The sequence below is a fragment of the Cottoperca gobio genome, chromosome 24 (assembly GCF_900634415.1).
Source record: "Cottoperca gobio chromosome 24, fCotGob3.1, whole genome shotgun sequence".
Taxonomy (NCBI): domain Eukaryota; kingdom Metazoa; phylum Chordata; class Actinopteri; order Perciformes; family Bovichtidae; genus Cottoperca; species Cottoperca gobio.
The window spans coordinates 19,686,526-19,709,025 of record NC_041378.1 but is presented as its reverse complement, the minus strand read 5'-3'; the positions used below and the strand labels follow the sequence as shown (position 1 = coordinate 19,709,025).

Here is a 22,500-nt window from a genome sequence, read left to right as displayed (position 1 = left end):
GTCGTTTTGTAAAGAAAGATGATCAGTGAGCAGTAGAGGCCTATAAAAGTTGTGACTTCTTTAAATCAAAGGGCTTGGACCTAGTTTAGCACATGATGAAATGCATCGTCCCCATCATTTGGTTCTTTCTAGATGTACATTTACTTTTATGAGCAGTTTGTAGGGGATGTGGTGTTGGAAATGATTAGCAAGTAATTTACTGGCTAAAGCTTATGCGAGCTAGCTAGGAGTCGAACATAAGTACATAAATCAGCTCAGCACTACTGCCGTGACCCGGATTCGAATCGGGGTTGCTGAGACCACGACGCAGAGTACTAACCACTGTACGATCACGGCCACTTGTGTTGCTCATGGCACCCTTTGTTGTGATAGCACAGTTGGAACTGTCAATATCAAATGTAGTCCAATTTCATTTGCAAGGGTTTCCAAAATGACAGTTTGTTTTATATGTCTAGCACCGCTGATTCTGTCCTTTGGGGACGGAAGTCGTTTTGTAAAGAAAGATGATCAGTGAGCAGTAGAGGCCTATAAAAGTTGTGACTTCTTTAAATCAAAGGGCTTGGACCTAGTTTAGCACATGATGAAATGCATCGTCCCCATCATTTGGTTCTTTCCAGATGTACATTTACTTTGATGAGCAGTTTGTAGGGGATGTGGTGTTGGAAATGATTAGCAAGTAATTTACTGGCTAAAGCTTATGCGAGCTAGCTAGGAGTCAAACATAAGTACATAAATCAGCTCAGCACTACTGCCTTGACCCGTATTCGAACCAGGGTTGCTGCGACCACAACGCAGAGTACTAACCACTATACGATTATTTTTTTCTCTTTTATTATGAAAATTACAATTTTTACATTTTATTTACAATTCCACATTATATTTCTCGGCACACATATCTTCTCTCAAAAACACCACACATACATTTTTTTAAATTTAAATAAATAATTAACATTCCACCACTAACAATCCCATATTACATAACCCAATAAGCACATTCTACAAATTCAAACAACTAAAACACTACAAGAATTTAAATAATTTTCCTTTTCCCATTATTTACATTATCAATTTACTGTCAAAAAATAGATCTTTAAAATTCCAAAGGAAATATGACTATGGAGAGATTCTGAATTTTAACAAACCAAATCAATTGTACGAGCAATAAGGGACGTCATGAGAACCAATATCTCACGAGATCATATTTCAGGTAATGGTTACAGTGAAAAACACGGGCTGTCAGAAGTGGGATTTGAACCCACGCCTGCAACCTGAACGCAGCGCCTTAAACCGCATGGCCATCTTGACTGTAAAATTAGTATCAACTGTAAAAAAAATCGTAAAAACACTTTTAATACACTTAAAGTCTTTGTGCATTTTGGTAGGAGCAAAAAATAGATGTTTGAAATCCCAAAGGAAATATGACTATGGAGAGATTCTGAATGTTACCAAACCAAATCAATTGTACTAGCAACAAGGGATGTCATGAGAACCAATATTTCACGAGATCATATTTCAGGTAATGGTTACAGTGAAAAACAATGGCTATCAGAAGTGGAATTTGATTCCACGCCTCCAGAGGAGACTGCGACCTGAACGCAGCGCCTTAGACCGCTCTGCCATCCTGACTGTAAAGTTAGGATTCACTGTAAAAAAAATTGTAAAAACACAACAAATACACTTAAAGTCTTTGTGCATTTTGATAAGAGCAAAAAATAGATGTTTAAAATCCCAAAGAAAATATGACTATGGAGAGATTCTGAATTGTACCAAACCAAATCAATTGTACTAGCAACAAGTGACGTCATGAGAACCAATATCTCACGAGATCATATTTCAGACAGGGTTAACAGTAAAAACACTAAATAATAAAAAATAATTAATAAATAAATAAAGACTTCAAAGTGGGTTTGACAAATTAAAATGTTTGTATTTAAATTGGTTCCAAAATGAAGGTTTTTCTTATGATATAATGGAACAAAAAAACCTATCTCTGCAAGAGTGTTTTGCTTTGTACCTGCAAAGAGCAATTTACTGTAAGTAAACATTTTTCACGAGAACATATAAGCCAGGAACAAATATCTATACTTTGAAGCACATAAACACATTTAACGAAGAATAATTTTGTACATTATGTCTGCTGTTGCCACTTTTGTTCCACTCTACAACACTTGGGTGGCAGAAGTTAATTTTGACTCAATTGCTTTGGGAATGATGACTGTTGGGTAATTTTGCTGATGTGTACTTTGTGACTAGATGAAATTCCATTTGCTGAGTCATCCACTTGACAGAGAATGCATTCACAGCCCATTGAGGTTTATAGCTTGTCATAAACTATATCCATGTTCTTTCAAACAACCTGGCTCAGAATAGTTACTTTCAGAATGTGAATGCATAAACTACGCCCACAACTACAATGTTCCCAATGGTGGCAGTGATGGCGATCCAGAGCCAAATGGCGTCCCCGGACATGGACTGGGCCTCCTCAGGCTGACCATGTGCTGCCATGGAGGCAGTGTGGACACTGGAAGACGAGTTGAACAGAGAGTGGTCGGTGCTGTAGTCATCATTAGGAGATGAGTCCATGAAGGCCCCTGTCATCATCGGAATCTGTGGCACAGAAAACAAAATACAAGGCAGGTAAAGATACTTCTATCACTTTTAGAATTAGATAAAAGCTGCTATTCAAATAGTGCCCCGGCCACAAAAATATATTTAAAAAAAGGCTTATATTACAGAAAGTGTTGAGATTCATTGACAGTAACTTAACGCAATAAGACGGACTGGAAATAAGCAGAGTGGTTAGTATGACATGGGGAATTATTTCCATTCGGTTAAATTATTTTGTTTAGTGTTACGTTATTGTCAATGAAACTCAAAGGGTGTTTCACTTTAAAAGCTTTCTCTCAGCTCAAAAGGCATAGTCCCTTTCTTTTTCTGGTAGGCTTTTATTGTGAAAGATTTGCAGGAAGTTTTGATTTCATAGATCAATCACAAAAAAACAGGCAAAGTAGTATTTCTGGGGTGAGTATGACATGATAGAATAAATGCTGTGGAAATCACATTGAGAAAACCCTGTGGAGTTTTTTTGCAAACAAACAAAATGAATGTATGCATTGTGGGTATCTTTGAGGTCCAACATAGATAGTCATAAAACATTTGCAAAGCAAATTTTTCTTAAAAGTTTGAATCTGCCAATGTTTACATCAGGGACACTAGGAAGTCTTCTTTTTGTCTGCCTTTGCTGGTGCATTGATGCTACATATCTTGTGAAATAGCGTGACATCATTGACAGAAATGTGTATCACGTAACCCGTGCGTTAATGCTAACATAATTAGCAGCTAATGTATTTGTAAGAGGCACAAACGGTGAGCGAAGGACAAAAAAAATTGGCTGAACCAAACCTTCAAATCCAAGCAGACACATACAAATTAATATTGAACAGAAAACTAACAGTTTGTCACGCAACATTTTTATTGGAAAAATCAGCCCTGACAGGAAACAGGAAGTAGTTTCTTTTTTGATTTTCCATTCCTCTTTTTGACATCTAAAAACACTGACAGTAACTTTATTTTGCTGGGCACATGTTCACATTTTGATGAATACCATTTTGGATTTATATTGGCACATTAAAAGTAATGTATATGTTATTTTTTTCATTTGATAGATACATTGTCTGCCATGTGCATGGCTATCGGAGAGCATTTGTATTTTATGTATATACATTTGAATTTATCCGCCTTGTGTGGCTTTTGGAAAATTAAAAGAAGACCTATTTCAAACTCTTGCATTTCCAATTTGGCTTGATTCTTTAAATGAGTATTAATGTGTAACAACTGTACAGTAGAGGAAAAGTAATTTTGGTACATTGAGTATTTTAGGTTAAGAGGTTCCCATGCTGTTTAATGTGTGTTTTGTTTCAATAAAACGTTTTATTATTGACATGGCTAAGAGTTCTATGTGGTAATAAAACAGAGTTAACTACAGGTAACTTAACAGGTGGTTTCTCATGTCTGCAATAAAGGGTTTTAGGTTTCCTCAATTTCTGATAAACCATCAGCAAATATGTTTTGATCAAATACAATTATAATTAATTGTTAATAAACAATTCTTATAGTACTCCATTCATGTTCTGGTTGTACATTTTAATACATTGTCTAGATAGATTTTGGTCTGGATAATTGGTCAAACAGTCTGAGGAGTCGTCCAGATGAATTCAAAAGCTTGTTTAAACTGACAAAGTAAGCTTGATGATGGGGGATTTTCTAAACCAGCAACTGAAAATGAATCCTTACTAGTGGTTTATAAATGTTCCATAATGCATTGGTAAATTATTTAAGAACCATTATTAAAGGCCTACATTAATGACCCTTTAGTAAAAGCAATATATTTACAAGAAAATCATCAGCTTTGATTCAGACCTGTGCTGCCAGCTCAATTTTAACCAACTGAAGCTTACTCTTAAATTCCGAAACTGGACCAAACAACAAATTAAACAACTCTACTGTAGCATGAGGAAATTAAATGAAAACAGAAATACAATGACACAATCCTGTAGCAATATTCAGCCTGATGTAATGATCTTGTCAACTAATAAAATCAACTTTATTATAGAAGGAAAGTAAGTAAGCTTATTCCTAAGGACAGGTAGGGACAGACTAGGAAAGACAATGCACTTTCATAAGGGGAAGGTGCTGCCAGTATGCTCTATACACATTCTGCATAAAAGAAAAATCTGACTAATAATTAGTAAATAGATTTATGCTTGATAAAAAGGTTTAGCAAATTGCATTCATGCATTGTGAAGCTGTTATCTATAAACCAAATCTGGTTTTAAAATCAGGAGTGTGGCACATTCAGGTTCCTGTGGCTCATCTGAATCTAATGTACAATAAGTCACTGAAGTGGAACCAACTAAATGAGGTAGGAATAAAGAACAGTCAGATGAGGTGAATCTAAAAGATGTTTCTTCTTCCAAACAGGGCCTGGCAGTTTAACATGATACAGAAAGAGTTTTAGTGTATGGTCTTCTAAGTAAATGTACACCTATAAGTCTAAATTATTTTTAGATGTCTTGTGTAAAAAGTTGATCTGAGAAAAGTGCTATGGCTCAGTGATTTTTCTTTCAACCGAGTCGGTAGAATAATTTTTGGTATTGTACATTTCTGCAAAACCACGGTGTGGCAGTGGGGTGTGGTTACGGCGCCGGCTGCTGGTGGAGAGGTGGGAGTGTCTCAGCTGGAGGTCAGACAGCTGGAAAGAATCAGGTAATCAGTCACATAATATAAGCGTAGTCGTAAACCTGGTTTTTGGGTTGCAGTAGGCTGGGTCCAGAGAGACATGTGGAGCGGACCATGTGAGAAAGAGACAGAGAGAACGACACAGAAAGCGACAGCGGAATGTGTGATTGTGTGCAAGACCTGGCGCAGCTGTATGAATAATAAACCTGTTGTTTCCACACCCAACCGACTCTCCTTCCGTCATTGTGACCGGAGTCTCCACACACGGATAAGTTGGGTGTTAACGCTTCTGAACCAAAAATAAGTTTTATAAATATGTTTCATATCAGACTTGTATTACGCTTGCTGAAATGCACATTGCCACATGGTTAAAATTGTGAAACAATTGGTTATAAGGAAAAGCATGGTTTGAGTAAAAAGAAGAAAAAAAAAAAGGTACAGACGTAACATTGGCAGTTAAAACAACTTGGGCTTTTGCTTTCACACGGGACACAAACAGCAGTCCTCTGGGTGAAAGTCATGTGCTCGTTTGACCAGTCCACCTCCCTAGCACCTGCTCACCCGTCCTTACGTTTTATTATATTTGTTATTATACCACGTAAGTATTAATAGCGGTCGATCTATATTCTACATCACTTGCTCTGCACGCTTGTTCTACTATGTCACTTGCAAAAACTTTGACATGCAACGTATGCATGTTTTTTTTTCCTAGTGACTGGGCTGCTTCTTTGTAAGCATGCACACCATCAATTCTACTGAATATACCACGGTCCTATTTCCTTGCGTCAACATGTCAACTATTTAGTAAAGAAGCAATTTTCTGCCCAGATTGACACTTCCTGATTTTATTCCTCCTGAGCAGTCATGGTTAAGTAAATGTAGAAACTGTCATGCTAACATGCTCTTAATGTTAATGAGGGTGATGGCCTAGTGATACAGCTTCCAAATACAACACCAGATGGTTGTGAATTCAATACCAGGGCTGCCACCATTGTGCCTCTGAGCAAGGTACTTAACCCTGAGTTGCTCCAGGGGGACTGTCCCTGTAGTTAGTTCACTGTAAGTCACTCTGGATAAGAGCATCTGCTAAATGACCTGTAAAGTAATGTAACCATATTTAACGGTTCAAAGAATACTCCATAATTTTAGCAATGCACTCACAATGGACAGTTGATCAAAATCAATGCAGTGTTTTGGCATCTGATAAGATGTCACCGCATTGATGAGACTGCATTTGTACAACCTTTACAAAGTTATCACATAAAAGATTGAAATGTTGCAACATTAGCAAGCCCAAAAAAATCTCCTTTAACTCACTGCCAGAGTCGTACCAAAGAATGATTGAGAGTTGAGCGTTATTACTGCTGTCTGTAGTTTCATCCACCTCCACAACCCCACACTGCCACACTTTTACGTCCTTCTTCAGAACATTTGCAATCATTTCAATTAAGTAATTTTGGATTCTTTTTGACATGCCCGAAAACACTGTAAATGATGCCAAGTGGGAGGCAAAATTAGCATCGTTGCTAGTGTCGAGTTATTTTAATGGAGTTGGAGCTTCTATCTTGAATCAATCCAGTAAACTTCTTATTTTTTCGATTCTGTTTCAGTGATCCACAGACCATATTTTAAATAGTTACTCTGTCTCTTAGTTTCTCAGAATCGTCCCGTTTACAAGTTAAACATTCTTTACATACACTCACTCGCTGGGGTGTTCCCTTCCCATTGGTTGGCTGGGGCCAGGTCCTATTGGCCCCTTGTTGGCACAATGGATTCTTCAGTCACCCTCTTAGGGAGGGGCGTACCTCTAGCATGTTTTCACTAACACTTTGCTGAACCTTTTCTCATGAATACGGTAGTTTGTTAGACAATCATGAGTCAGTTGAGTTTCTTACAACACGTCTAAATATGGGCTGAAAAACTGCCTTCTTCTGTTAGTTCCATTGTGCTTCCTTATATGGTCATACCGTTCATGGCCAGCACTTGTAATTTTCTTATGAACATAACACTTCTTTACATAAATACAGTAGTTTTATCACACTACTTATCAGGTGCAACAGTTAAATGAAATACCCCCCAGTTTGAGGAACTTGCACTCCTATTGTCCCCATGGAAAGCTAGCTCCTGTTTACCAAGAAAACATACAGCATCAATGAGACTTTGTTTTAGAATTTCTCTATTTTTCTGTAACATCTCATTGTGGATGCTAACGCTCAGAAGCCGTTGTCCATCCAGGTTGATTAATGTTTGCAGAGCAATCTGTCTTAGAATTTGGACCACCAAATGTTCGTGCTTGGCTATTGCACAGGACAAGTTGTTCAAGTCGCAATATCATGCATTAGTCCTGACTTTGTTGGTGGTGACGCGGCCACCAGACAGCAAACATGGGAAACAAAACAGCCTGTCCAGTGTAGGCCCCCTTCTTTTGTTGAAGATCCACTATAGCAAGTGTTGGTCTAATGACACTTCAGTCAAGTTGTTCTTGAAACGAAAGCTGTGAAAATTCATTTTGCTGCCATAGCTGTGTCATCATTGAACTTATGGTTTCGTATAAAGTAGCTTGAGGGAATGTGAGCGCCCTCCTCTATAGCCTCACCTGTCCTCTCAGCCATTCCTTCATCTAAATCCTTCTCACTCATGCTTGCCAACTCTGCAACAGACATTCCCCTCTCTACTCGGTCCATTTCTCTGGACTCTCTTTCTCCTCCCACTTCACGGCAGGTTACTACTCTACTCTATCTTCTCCACACTCCTTGAATCCCCAGTCCCTCACCTCCTTCTTCCCTTCTACCATGCAACTTTGTCAGCTACTTCGATAAAAACAATTGATGAAATATGCTTTTCATTTTCCAACTAAGGAACTTCACACTGCTAGATCAGCCTCTCTCTCCTCTGTTGTAATCCTTCTCGACCTTTCTGCTGTCACAGCTGTCCCTGCTCGACACAGTGAACCATCTGATTCTCCGTTACACCCATCAAAAACTGGGAGTCTAAGGCTCTGCTCTCTCCCTGCTCAAATCCTACCTAAAGGATGGCACCTACAGGTAACTTGGAGAGGGTCTCTGTAGGACCCTTGTCAACTCACCACTGGGGTTCCTCAGGGCTCCGTCCTGGGTTCCCTCCTCATTCCTCTGTACACCAAGTCACTTGGCTCTGTCATTCACTCTCATGGCTTCTCCTAACACAAGTACGCAGATGACACTCAACTGATTCTTTCTTTTCCCAGCTAAAACTCAGATGGAGGCACAACTCTCAGCTTGTCTGGCCGACATCTCAACATGGATGTCCGCACACCACTTGAAACTCAACATCAACAAGACTGAACTGCTTTTCCTTCCAGGGAAGGGCTCTCCCATCAAAACATTACCATCAACATCGGCACCTCGTTTTTCTCTCCGACTCGGACAGCAAGGGATCTGGGTGTGACACTAGACGACCTACTGTCCTTCAATGCCAGCATTGCTGCAACAGCCCACTCCTGCCAATACACTCTTTACAACATCAGGAGGATACCTCCCCTACTGACCCAGAAGGCAATGCAGGTTCTGGTCCAGGCTCTTGTCATTTCACGCCTTGACTACTGCAACTCCCTCCTGGCTGAACTACCTACATGTGGCATTTGACCTCTATAGCTCATCCAGAATGCAGCAGCCTAACTGGTCTTTAACCTACGCAAGTTTTCCCACACAACACCGCTCCTCCACTCAGCTGCCTGAATCTGCTTTAAGACACTGGTGCTGGCCTACTGTGATGTGAATGGATCAGCTCCTTCCTACATCCAGGCCATGGTCAAACCATACACCCCAGCTCGCTCACTTCACTCTGCATCGGCCAATCGGCTCGCTAGTCCCTCACTGCGAGTGGGACCCAGATACCCCTCAAATGAAACCTGCCTGTTTGCTATCCTGGCTCCAAAATGGTTGAACGACCTTCCCATTGATGTCAGGTCAGCAGAAAGTTTTCAAACCTTTTGTCGCAGACTGAAAACCCATCTGTTTCAACTGCACCTTGTCCGATAATAAATAATAATAAAAAGAAAAATGATCTTCTTTTTTCTGTATGTAGAACATAATTGGTTGGCTTATTTGAAGCTAATGGTTGCATTTGTATTCTATCGTTTCTGTATGTTGCACTTACATTGGTTTGGCTTATTTGTAGCTAATAGTTGAATTTGTATTCTATTGTTTCTGTATGTTGCACTATTGTTTGGCTTATTTGAAGCTATTGTTCTGCACTTAAAATGATTATACCTATTTGAAGCTAATGTACCTGCAATATTCTTGCTGTTCGGAGTTGTATCCTCATGATTGCTTGCACATATTGTAAGTCGCTTTGGATAAAAGTGTCAGCTAAATGAACTGTAATGTAATGTAATGCCTTCTCTGTGATGCTAACAGGAGTAACGGCTACCTCCTACAGGCAGGGCTAGCATACAGTGCAAGGCTGACTGGCTTGTGCAACCTCTGCCTGGCCAGAAGATCGGGATGATGAGTAATTTTAGTAGACTATGAAAAGCAATCACCAATTGCTTCTACATTCAAACCTGTTAGTAATGAAATACATGTTAATACAATTAACTGAATAAATGATTTTTTGTTAAAAGTGCAGTGCCTACCCTAACTGCACTTCACTGCTCAAAACTTCCTCTGTGGCACTACAGTAGGTGTCTCCTGGATCACATTTTGCCATGATGACACACAAACAGACTCACAATGTGAAAACAACACAAGCCACACGTTGTCTCGGCTGGTAAAAGCAGCTCCACTCAGCCATTAATGTCATAAAATGAGAACATTTAACATGTAAACAATTTACACTGTTTGGAGTGTTAAATTAGTTTAAATGTAAGCCATTAAAATTCATGATAAACACACACATCACTGCCACATCATTAAACCAATAAGTCAATCCAAACAGTCATTATTCGACCCTATCTGAAAACTAACACAGGCCTACACAGAGAGAAAGAGAGATATTAACAGTCCAAAGTGTATCTATTATGCAAAAAATAAATGCATATACTGTATTACCCATACTCTGTGAGATCAAAAATATCTGCTAACACATTTCCACTTTCTTTTCGTTACATAACTTTATAAAAATTGTAACTTAGATTTGATTTATGCAATACATGAGAGCCACCTTCACTGCAACAGAGTTGCACTTGCACTAACTCTAATTTTAAGCTTTTCACTAGAAATAAATTATTCTCAAAAAAAGACAGTTTCTCAAAAAAGAAATGTTTAGAGAAACATTTTGCCGTCTCTTTGTTAAGTTTACGTAGTAGCAGCATTCTAAAGTTGCAGTTTGAAGTCCAACTGTTCAAGTATTGTACAATTTCCTTTAGCATAAAACAGTTTGCTGAGTATACTATAATTAATATAATTATATGATATTATGTTATACTGTATAAAGTTAGAAGCCTATGTAATAGTATGGAATTGGGAAACAGACCAAGAGTCTATCTGTCTTGGTAAAATGGCTTTCTGCCCTCGCCCAATTCCCCATTCAAAGGTTGGATATCTTGATGTTGCTGTGAACGACAAATAAGCCTCCAGTTGGATGACAGTCATGGGGGGTTTAAGTGCTCTCTGTGGTTTAAATGTTCCTATGTCTATCGCCTGCAGGGCCAATACATGAGAAAATGATGCACTGTATTCTTCAACAGAGTAAGAGCCTGCAGCCACTGTTTGTTCACTGAGCTCAGGCTGAGTGCTCACTTTATGTTTTTGTTGTTCTGAAAACAGAATATAATATGTGAGTATTTCGTGTAACATTTATTTGTTATGTTGGCTCTGAACTCCAGCAAAATAAAGTTCACAAGATGCAATTGGCTTCATTATAAATTGAGCACAGTTCACCCTTTTTTCTCTCTTGAATGTTTTCGTTAAAATGGAATCAAAAAATATGGACAGCTCACTTGTAACGGTGACTAATTTGTCCTTGCCATGTAAATATAATTAGCATCACCAGTTTTGTTTTCTCTACATTTTCCTCTTTGAATTCTATTAGTGAAAATTAGTAGAAATAACTGTTGTTTTGTGGGAGCATAAAGACCATGTGAAAGTTCTGCAGAATGTGGATGCTTGGTAACATTTGGTGCCTGATCGGTATTCTAGGGCTTCCTTCAAATGAATAAAACACTTTAATATCTCCATTACCTCTGTTTGACTTATTGATACTCAAATGCACACCATACATAAATCATCTTATGCTTCCAAAAGTTACATTTGCAAAATGGTGGTGCAATTATTGGAATTCTACCCTGATAATCTATAGTGATGGTTCTGATATGAGTGGCCGACACTTAATGAGGAAAAGTCATTTATCATGCGCATATCATAGGAGTTGTAGGAGAGTTTGAGTAGTATTGACATTGTCCTTCAAAGTCTTAAGGCCCTGTCACACATATCCGTATGGCAGAAACAAATGCTGGCGTATACGAAATATCGGCAATAGGTTGATATAAATTAAGGGTAAGTTGTGATCGTTCGAAGGACACAGACGATACGCCGAACACGGCAGACATACGGCCCTGTCACACAGTTCCGTATGGCAGAAACGTATGCCGGCGTATATGAAAAGTACGTCCAACTTTTCCACAGCGGTGTTGTAGCTGACGTATACATAACAAATTATTATACGTATGTCAAACCTATTGATAGCGTATCACTTACTTATACAAAACGTATCAGAGCGTCTGGCCAACGGAGCTGGAAAAGTGGCATTTGGTTCACGTAATGCTGATGCTGGAGAACGGCTAGAATGTACTCTTGTCACAGCCTCTCAGCATCCTCAATGCTCTCTGATGCTGGGTTGATGTATTCATCAAGACGTGCTGTGAAGAAGTGAGGATGAACTACTCACAGGGACCCTTTATACTACATTTAAACTATAAGCTCCCAAAACACTAGCTGTACTCTAGAAACACGTTTAATAAGTTACTCCGTCGTCAGGGATAAGCTTAACATAGGTTACGAATAGGTTATCCACTCGTTATCAATAAGTTGGCTGTAGGGTTCACCGTCAGCCGACGTAGCCTATATCTAACGTACCTCTAACGTATTCACGTACTGTATTCACGTAAGTATTCACGCACTGTATTTACGTAGGTAAGTATTCACGTACGTATTCCGTATTCACGTTTCTGCCATACGGATATGTGTGACAGGGCCTTAACAGTAGTCATTCATGACATGATCATGATCATGATAAGTGACCGAAATATTTAAGAAACAATGGGATATTTTAGGAAATCTGAGTGTTTGCTTACCAGTGTTAATTCCGTTAACGATAACTGTGACAAAATAGGTTTATCAATTGCCTTTTTTTTTCTTGACCAAGATGAGACGATGACAACACAGCGCTGACATCATTAAACATTAACTGCGACGATATCAACACGCAGTGACAAGACTAAAATGCAGTAAAAACAATGAAAACTTTACCAAACTTTATCTACTATAATACAAAACACTTTACGGTTTTGCATGTTTGGCGGTGCGGATTGGCTTTCATAACAGGAGAACAATTCAACAATAATTCTAACAGAGGCACTCCAAACTGTGAAGAAGCTCTGCCAATTCTATAACATTGTAAGGTCTTTTAATACCTCCTACTCATGCCCTCCGCCAGTTAATGTGAGATCTATGCTTTCAGTGGGCAAAAAAAACAAGGCACATGTGGTTTCCCCTAACATGTCTGAGCTGCTTAAGACATAAGACATGTCCGGAGCAAATGTGAAACATTCTTTCTCATAACTAAAGCTGCAACAACAGAAGAAGCCACAGCTGGCTGCCCTAATATGTATTTATGTATACTGTATATATACATGCTCAATGATACAAGCTATATTTCCTCACGTTCATGCATTAAATTCCACATGAGAAAAATGGAAAGTAACCATTACCTGTAAATGGCATTAAATACTTTTGCGTCTCTTTGGGAAACTGACAGCTGACTGGCAGCAGTGTGCAATGAGAGCAGCCGCAGATGTTCGGCAGGTAATCAAAATGAAGAGGAAAAAAAATCTAAACTAAAGTCAGTGGGACTCAAACAAGTCACGAGTTGAGAGTTTTGTATCAACAAGAATGCGTCAATCCATCAGCCATGTGTTCTGATGCAGAGTGCCCTCTGGCAAAGTGCCTGACTCACTCAATGTAGGATGCTTTGTTTGAGGGCCACTTAGAGGCCTGAAATGTAAGAGCTTGTTTGAGGCATAAAGCAAATACGCCTATGTTCTTTGGTACAACTCTGAATGACAGACATAGTTCAAACTCTAAGGCTCTTTGTGTTGTCTGTTCACTCCATGTTAATATGTCTGAGCTTGACCTATTTTGCTCCCAAAGTCCAACAACTAGGACACATAATGTTCAGTAGAAAGATGGCCAATGGAAGAATGTCGTCCAGTCATATTCAACCAACTCTAAAACAAACTGTTCTAAAACTACATAAGGTATCTGCTGATTTACAGAACACTGCATACTTGTGTCTGTCTTACCTAGATAACTGTCCCTGTATTATGTTTTCTGATGTGTTTAGTTGATTGCAGCAGCTGCAGCCTGTTACCTGTTTAATGAACACCTGCATACAAATAACAACCTGCATTCTGTTTTTATACTGTGCACTGTATCCTGCTTAAAGGCACAGGAACCATTTCTACGGGCAGAATGCATTTATATTACTTATTCATTATTTATGTCTGTATTTATTGATATTCTAAATAGTAAATTCATTATTAAATAACCCAGAATATGATTATAGTTTATTTTGAACTCTTTATTAGGCTAAATGTTTCAGGGAACATTTTAATTACGTAATTCATATCAAACCCAACGCTCAGGAATGATCAGCGTCATGTGACTGAATGGAAATGACGGTAAATGTAAAAAGTTTCTTGCTGACAAACTCTCCTACTCTCTCTGAATTCATAAAAGGTTAATGGGAGAAGATCAGGAAAAGAAAATTCTTTCCTATAAATGAAAGTTGTTTCTGGTCTGTTTTATTTATTTTTTTGACCTAGAATGATCTCAGATTTCTATCTAGATGGTAAATCAGAAATAAATACAACATACAATCTTAAAGTGATGCACTTGAGTTAAAGCTGTGATCTGTCTTCACTCCTGTATAAAACTGCAGTGATGTTGAGATGATCAGCTGAAAGTCCAATCAATAACTGATATCCAGTAAGGGGGCGTGTCGGCTGGTAAAAGACACCTCTTGTGTATCTTCATATTAAAACACTGAGGTTGATCTACCGTAACTTCAAGTCATTTACAGCTTTGTGTTGCAAATCTAAGGACTAATTCCAGAAGAGTGTCGCGCTGAAGAACAAAATGAGAAAAAGTTTTTAAAAATATTATGGAGAATGGTCCATTTCAAAATAATATATATATATTATTACATTACAGGTCATTTATCAGACGCTCTTATCCAGAACGATTACAGTGAACTAACTACAGGGACAGTCCCCCTGGAGCAGCTCAGGGTTAAGTACCTTGCTCAGGGGCACAATGGTGGCAGCCCTGGTATTGAACTGCATTTGGAAGCCATACCACTGGACCACTAGGCCATCACCACCCAATATTGAATTATAATTATAATTATAATATGATTAAATTGTGGTAAAGATGGAGCTCATTTGAATTACTTATATACTGCTTGGTGTATAATATAATATATAATAATATATTAGGCCTATATATCGATACAAAATATTAATAAATTAAGTATCTATAGTCCAATGATTCTCAAAGTAGGGTCCGGCGACCCCCCAGGGTCCACCCCGGGAAGATTATAAAAAACAATATCATCTTTAAAATGTGTATTTACAGTCAATTTTAGCATGAGGATAAAGGTAAAAACACACCCTAAAATGTATGTATCTTACTGATGCAATAGTAATCAAGTAGTAAGGGGGACATCAGAGAACTTAAAAAAAATTAAATAGTAATAATAATTACCATCAGGTCCCTCAGCGAGGTGACGGGGGAAGTGGGAAAAAAGCTGTCTAGTAGGTGCGATTCAAAAACTATGGGAGTTGGTTAAAACCCGGCGCCTGCAGCACAGGGACAGCCGCCAACCTGCCTAGACGGCCACAGGAGAGGCCCGAGCGACAGCTTTGCATTTGTGATTGCAGTATAAAATAGGGCCCAATAACTGAGATATACAGTATGTCCACAGACACTTATTCTGCTTTATTGGGGCTATGTACAGATGTATTTGATACATAGTAGAAAACAAAAAGTCCCTGAAAAATTAACATAGAATTCAAATCACAGGGATGGAGACGAATGAGGCCTGTACTCTTCTTCCTTTTATCATCAGCCTGTGTGTTAGGATAATGAACACCATTCAGTATATTTATATTTCTCATCATTAGTGAGCACTTGAATGAGCAGAATATAATCTACATATTAATGAGCATGATACTGTTTCCATATGACACACTGTTTTCACGCATTACATAGTAGCTCAAAGGGCTGCTGTATTTATCACATTTCACAAAGAAATTATTATATCCCAGTCATACACCTAATGAGGACTCTTGTGGTGAGTGTGTTAACCTTTTCTCTATAATTCAACCAGCACTCTTTTCTGGCTAATTCTAACACTGAGGTGCCATATTTGTTTGTTTTATGCTACGCTTCCATATTGGGAGTGTATAATCAAAATTGTAGCCTGGCTTGTGTGGCTTTAAGGCATCAGTATGCTTTGAAAAACTAGGTTGTGTTAAACGACCATATGTAAAAGAAAATGTATTTGTACCAAATGGCAAAAGCCTGCTATTCCTTTGTAGCGTGAATTGCTTGTATCAGATTTAACTATTTATTAAGAATGATTTATTTATTTTGCAAAATGGAAGTACTCTATTTAGACTATCAAAACTGAAAGTTTACTTTAACTAAAATACTTTAACATGGAGTGTACTTATTACCATGGCACCACTCTCTATAAAAGAGTAATAATAGTAATAGTAATGTTAATTAATACAGTCTCTAAGTCTGAAATGGTCAAAGAGTTCACTCGGTGTACAGAGGCGTAAATACTTAAAACACACAAAAGCACGTTATCAGGTTCTTTATAGATAAACAGACTGCTGAATAAGCATTACTTCCTGAAAAAGCTGGGGTCCTTCAATATCTGCAAACAACTACTATTGATGTTCTACCAGTCTGTGGTGGCCAGCGCTCTCTTCTATGCTGTGGTGTGTTGGGGAAGAAGCAGCAAGAAGAGGGACGCTGGGTGGCTGGACAGACTGGTGAGGAGGGCTGGCTCTGTAGTGGACACAGAGCTGGATTCCCTGGTGACAGTAGCAGAGAGAAGGACCCTTGATAAACTGTCATCCATCCTGGACAACGCCCACAACCCTCTGCACAGCACACTCACCCGGCAGAGGAGCGTGTTCAGCGGTAGACTGCTGTCCCTGTCCTGCTCCACAGACAGGCTCAACAACTCTTTTGTCCCCTTGGCCATAAGACTGTAAAACTCCTCTGTGATGGCAGGGGGAAGCAAACATTCCAACAATTCAAATTTCCAAACATAACAAAAACAGTGGCAATGTTGCAGTGTTGTAAAATTACTTTTGTAATTATTTATAACAGTCTTTATTTTTACATTTGTATTTATAATGTACAGCCTTTATCACTTATTTTAAATGTTATTTGTACTTACTTTTTAATGGAGGGGGGGGGTGTAATGTTAAAAATGGTATAATGTATAATGTCTTTTAAGCTACTGGATGCCTAAATGTCCCTCGGGATGAATAAAGTATATATCTATCTATCTATCTACAGTATATCTCAAAAGTGAGTACACCCTTTAGATTTTTGCAAATATTCTGTTATATCCTTTCAGGGGATAACATTATCCTACTGAAACTTTGATATAACTTAAAGTAGTCAGTGTGCTGCTTGAATAACAGTATAGATTTATTGTCCTTTGAAAATTACTCAGTACACAGCTGTTAATGTCTAAACAGCTGGCAACAAAAGTGAGTACACCCCATAGTGAACATGTCCTAATTGTGCCCAATGATGTTGTTTTCCCGCCCTGGTGTCATGTGACTCGTTAGTGTTACAAGGATTCAGGTGTAAATGATAAGCAGGGCTGTTAAATTTGGTGTTTTGGGCACAATTCTCTCTGAATGCTGGACAACATGGCACCTCATGGCAAGGAACTCTCTGAGCGGCTGAAAAAAAGGATTATTGCGCTTCACAAAGATGGCCTTGGCTATAAGAAGATTGCCAACACCATGAAAATGAGTTGCAGCACAGTGGCTAAGATCATACAGCGGTTTTCCAGGACAGGTTCCACTCGGAACAGGCCTCGCCAGGGTCGACCAAAGAAGTTGAGTCCACGTGCTCAGCGTCATATCCAGAGGTTGGTTTCCAAAAATAGACGTGCGAGTGCTTCCAGCATTGCTGCAGAGGTTGCAGAAGTGGGATGTCAGCCTGTCAGTGCCCAGACCATACGCCGCACACTGCATCAAATCGGTTTGTATGGCCGTCGCCCCAGACAGAAGCCCCTTCTGAAACCGATGCATAAGAAAGCCCGCAAACAGTTTGCTGAAGACAATGAATCCAAGAACATGAGTTAATGGAACCATGTCCTGTGGTCTGATGAGACCAAAATAAACCTGTTTGGGTCAGATGGTGTCCGGCGTGTGTGGCGGCACCCTGGTGAGGAGTACCAAGACAAATGTGTTTTGCCTACAGTCAAGCATGGTGGTGGCAGCATCATGGTCTGGGGCTGCATGAGTGCTGCCGGCACTGGGGAGCTGCATTTCATTGAGGGACACATGAATTCCAATATATACTGTGACATCCTGCAGCAGAGCATGATCCCCTCTCTTCGGAAACTGGGCCGTAGGGCAGTTTTCCAACATGATAATGACCCTAAACACACCTCCAAGATGACAACGGCCTTGCTGAAGAAGCTGAAGGTTAAGGTGATGGACTGGCCAAGTATGTCTCCAGACCTAAACCCAATTGAGCACATGTGGGGCATCCTCAAGAGGAAGGTGGAGGAGTGCAAGGTGTCCAACATCCGTGCGCTCCGTGATGTCGTCGTGGAGGAGTGGAAGAAGATTCCAGAAGCAACCTGTGCAGCTCTGGTGAATTCCATGCCCAGGAGGGTTAAAGCAGTGCTAGATAACAATGGTGGTCACACAAAATATTGACACTTTGGGCACAATTAGGACATGTTCACTATGGGGTGTACTCACTTTTGTTGCCAGCTGTTTAGACATTAACAGCTGTGTACTGAGTAATTTTCAAAGGACAATAAATCTATACTGTTATTCAAGCAGCACACTGACTACTTTAAGTTATATCAAAGTTTCAGTAGGATAATGTTATCCCCTGAAAGGATATAACAGAATATTTGCAAAAATCTAAAGGGTGTACTCACTTTTGAGATATACTGTATCTATTAAACGTAAACAAGTATAAAGTGAACGTTAATGAATGATGGATGTATAGATTGCAGGGTACAAATTTAACAGCGTACAGTAAAATAGGTAATTGGCAAAGTCCTGAAAAAGGACAAGTAGAATTACTTACACTAAGACTACAAGTTAGGAGACTCTCCTCCTATCTCTTACCCTATACTCAATATATGATGGAGCATTGGACCCAGAATGCAGAAATGCAAAGTTTGACCTACTCGATTGAAGGCCGGGTGCCGACGCTGCTGAGGGTTGGTGGAGGCGTTGGATCTGGCGTACTGGAAAATTCCAGCGGTCCCGAACCCGGGATGCAGCTCGGTCTGAACTAGTACTTATTTTCCGTGGTGTAACTCAGTTTGAGCTGAAACCCCATCTCTGGGATGCCACTGGACTGATTTTGGCGACCCACTGTGGCTGTTAGTCTCGTCAACTCCGAATTGACTTCAGAGTACAAAAAGGAGATACTGAGCACTGTTTTCATCAGTTCCTGCCTTGTGGAACACAGGAGTAGACAGACTGGAGTGGTTACAAAGTCTTTGGCAAGTTCCTAAGCACGAGAACCTAGTGGATCAGAGCTCTACACACATGGATTGCACTTGCATCAAAAAAACCTCATGAGAGAGGGTAAAAAGTCCGGAGAAGTTCGGCTGAGGTCGAGTTGGACGTAAAGATTAAACAGGGACAAGAAACAAAACAAGAGACAGAGTAGAAGAAAAAGCGTAAGAAGACTTAGAGAAGATTCTGGGTTTCCTCTGTCTTTTTTTAGGTTCAGTCATGCTCTCCTGCCCCCCTCCTACTGCAGCCGCACCCTTCTTCTAATTAACTTTTCTCCTGATTAAACTTTCCTTTCTTTAAAATTAATCAGATTAGTTTAAACAGTTTTTTTTCACCTATAATTGAAACCTGAGTGGTTTCAGCTGTTAAACATTAGGGAGACACGTTATTATGGGACCAATTTAACCTTATGCTTTACATATCTATAGGCAACAATAACATTTCAGTCATACTTACACATCTACTATAGCATTCTTAAATGGATATGTCTATGAATACATAAACATGAATAAAAAGGGTTATTTCTGATTCACTCAAAAACCTCTTGAAGTTTCCTGAGAGCTTCAGACACATTCCATTGGTATCTTTTTTGAGACCGACCAGAAAGGGTGGGGGGGGGACATGGCACGGTGGAGGGGGCCGACGTCCTGTCTATAGAACATTTAAAACAGGCAGAATTATTCAAAACATGTAGGCTTTAGTAAATTAGTACAACATTTCTAAGTTTTTTTCTGGGTTTTTGTAGAATCATTAATGATATATATCATTTTAAAATAATCTTTTTTTTTACTTAAGAAATTGGTGAAGTGTTTAAATTGTTACTTTAAAATATGACTCAAAGTTGCCCTTCACTCAAAATGTGTTTTGCTTATTGTTACTTCACTTGGATGTTTGAGCTCCACTGTGCAGAGTTTGACAATAAAAGGCTTTTTTCACACTCATCTGCTGAAGAGAGAAAGTTTCCCTGTGCTCACATTATGGCATGTACGTACGAGCAGAATTCTGAGACATCACAATTAGTTTGGAAACTAATCCTAGTCAAATATTGTGAAGTAATTAACTCCTGAATATATCAATATGTATTTGTTTACTACAATTTGTAATAGTTAACTACTATATGTATTTGTTTGCTACTGAAAATACATTTTATGTACTGAATGTATTCACTGCTCAGGTAAAGAAATGTTAGAGTAAACATGCTAGAGGTACGCCCATCCTCTAGGGGCGTGGACACGCATGAAGGTTCTCCTGGTCCTACTGATTAATTTTAGCCTAGGAGCCCTCGTGAAATATTTTGGGGTTGCCCATAATTCATGATGGTCCAAAATGAGTGCCATGCGCCATTTATGTTTGGCTTGGAAGTGCTGTAAATGTCTCTGTTGTACTTATTTATTATTTTAGAATGTTGCAAACCATTTTAATATTGCTATGATATAAAACTTATGTATAACTCTTATTTATTAGTTATAATTTAATATTAATGTATAATTACAAAGTAATTGCCAAAAAACGTACAGAATATTTTTGTTATGTTTTCAGCTTCTAACATAATATTATGTGATGGAGATGGATTGGACGCGTTGTGTTATCTGTCCGAAAGTCACCACTGAGCCCTGGAACAAGTCAAGACAAGACAAATGCTTACACAAATTTCTTGCAAATGTGTCGCAGTTCTGAGACTTTGGCAAAATCCCAACTAAAATCTATTTTGGAAGTGATGAAAGTGTTGAAAACTTTACAACTCATTCTGCATCTTGGCACAAATCCTGTCATCTAAAAGTAAGTAAGCTCATAAAATCAAAGAAGAAACCAAGAGACCAAGAGACCATAGAGAGCCTGAAGACAGTAGGCCTAGTAAACGTCAGTCACTGGATACCTGCCCACTACATAAGTTATATGTATTCGTTATGATATATACCTGCCCACAGTTAGTATTGTAACATTCAATGAATATGCATGCAGCCAGAGTTTTTATTCCTCATCTAGAAAAACAACTACAGGACACCACAAGGCTGGATGTTGTGTGGGATGCATACATCCCTGGCAGTTTGAAAGAAGCTACTTGGGAAAAGAGGGGGAAAGGGGTGCGAAGGAAGGTGTCTGGTCAGACCAAGATGCCAAGCAACTGGATGGACTTCCTGCGTGACCCCGAGAACAAGAAAGAACTCTTTGCTTTTCTGACCTCTAGTGTTGCAGAGTTCATATTCCCACTATGGAAAACTGTCTACATAACATCGGGTGAATCAGTCATATGTATAGGTTTCAACAGTCCCATGCCAAACTGCAATCATGAGGAAGCTGACACACGTGTTGTAGCCCATGTAATGCACGCATTGGATCAAGACAGAAAGACTATTGTAGTACGCACTGTGGATGTTGTAATTATCCTTGTAGGTGCATTCCACAATTTAACAGCAATTCAACCTTTGGCTGACATCTGGGTGGAATTTGGCATGGGGAAGCATTACAGATTATATAGCATTAATGCCCTCTGTTCCAGCCTTGGGGCTGAAAGATCACATGCTCTACCAGTCTTCCATGCACTTTCTGGGTGTGACACCACATCAGCCTTCAAAGGAAAGGGCAAGAAGTCAGCCTGGCAAGCCTGGCAGGCCTACAATGAGGTAACAGAGACATTTTCACATCTTGCTCGCCATCCTTTTGAGGTCTTGAATGAAGAGTCACATCACTTCAATAAGCTTGAGCGGCTTATTGTAGTCTTATATGACAAAGCCAGTGCATCACACGCTGTCAATGAGACAAGGAAAGATCTCTTCTGTCATAGGAATACCTCCATGGACAGACTGCCACCTACTCAGAATGCACTACTACTGTTACGCCTCAGACACAGGGAAGGAAGACTCATACGCACGACTACGGACACAATGGTAAAGTGTAAAAAAACAATACTTTACTTCAATAAAACAAAATCTTAACTCAAAACGCTCACTAGGAGGATTAACAAAGTACTCTGAAAAAACACACTGGTACTTGAACACTGGAACTTGGACATGCTATGACAACGATATGACAAGGATAAGACAAGACGAACTGACACGCGACAAGGGGAGACAGGACAATTTATACAAGAGGTGAGTGGGAACAGGTGAAAACAATCAGGGGTGAGGCAGACACTGACGATGGAGGGACATCACACCAGGACAGGAAGTAAAGGGATCTGGGTTGAGAAACAAGAGGTAGGTACAAAATAAAACAGGAAGTGACAAGACAACATGAACAACTCAACAAATTTGACGAGA

At 39.3% G+C, this 22,500-nt stretch overlaps 1 protein-coding gene across 1 annotated transcript in view; it reads right to left on the bottom strand.

Moving 5' to 3' along the window:
• Positions 1 to 1,848: 1,848 nt before the first annotated feature.
• The window catches only part of LOC115003802 (uncharacterized protein C14orf132-like), a 27,980-nt gene continuing 7,328 nt past the window's right edge, over positions 1,849 to 22,500 (bottom strand). Inside the window, exon 2 of the mRNA XM_029425728.1 lies at positions 1,849 to 2,607. Coding sequence (XP_029281588.1) covers positions 2,377 to 2,607 — 231 coding nt within the window. The 3' untranslated portion in view covers positions 1,849 to 2,376. The remainder of the gene's footprint in view (positions 2,608 to 22,500) is intronic.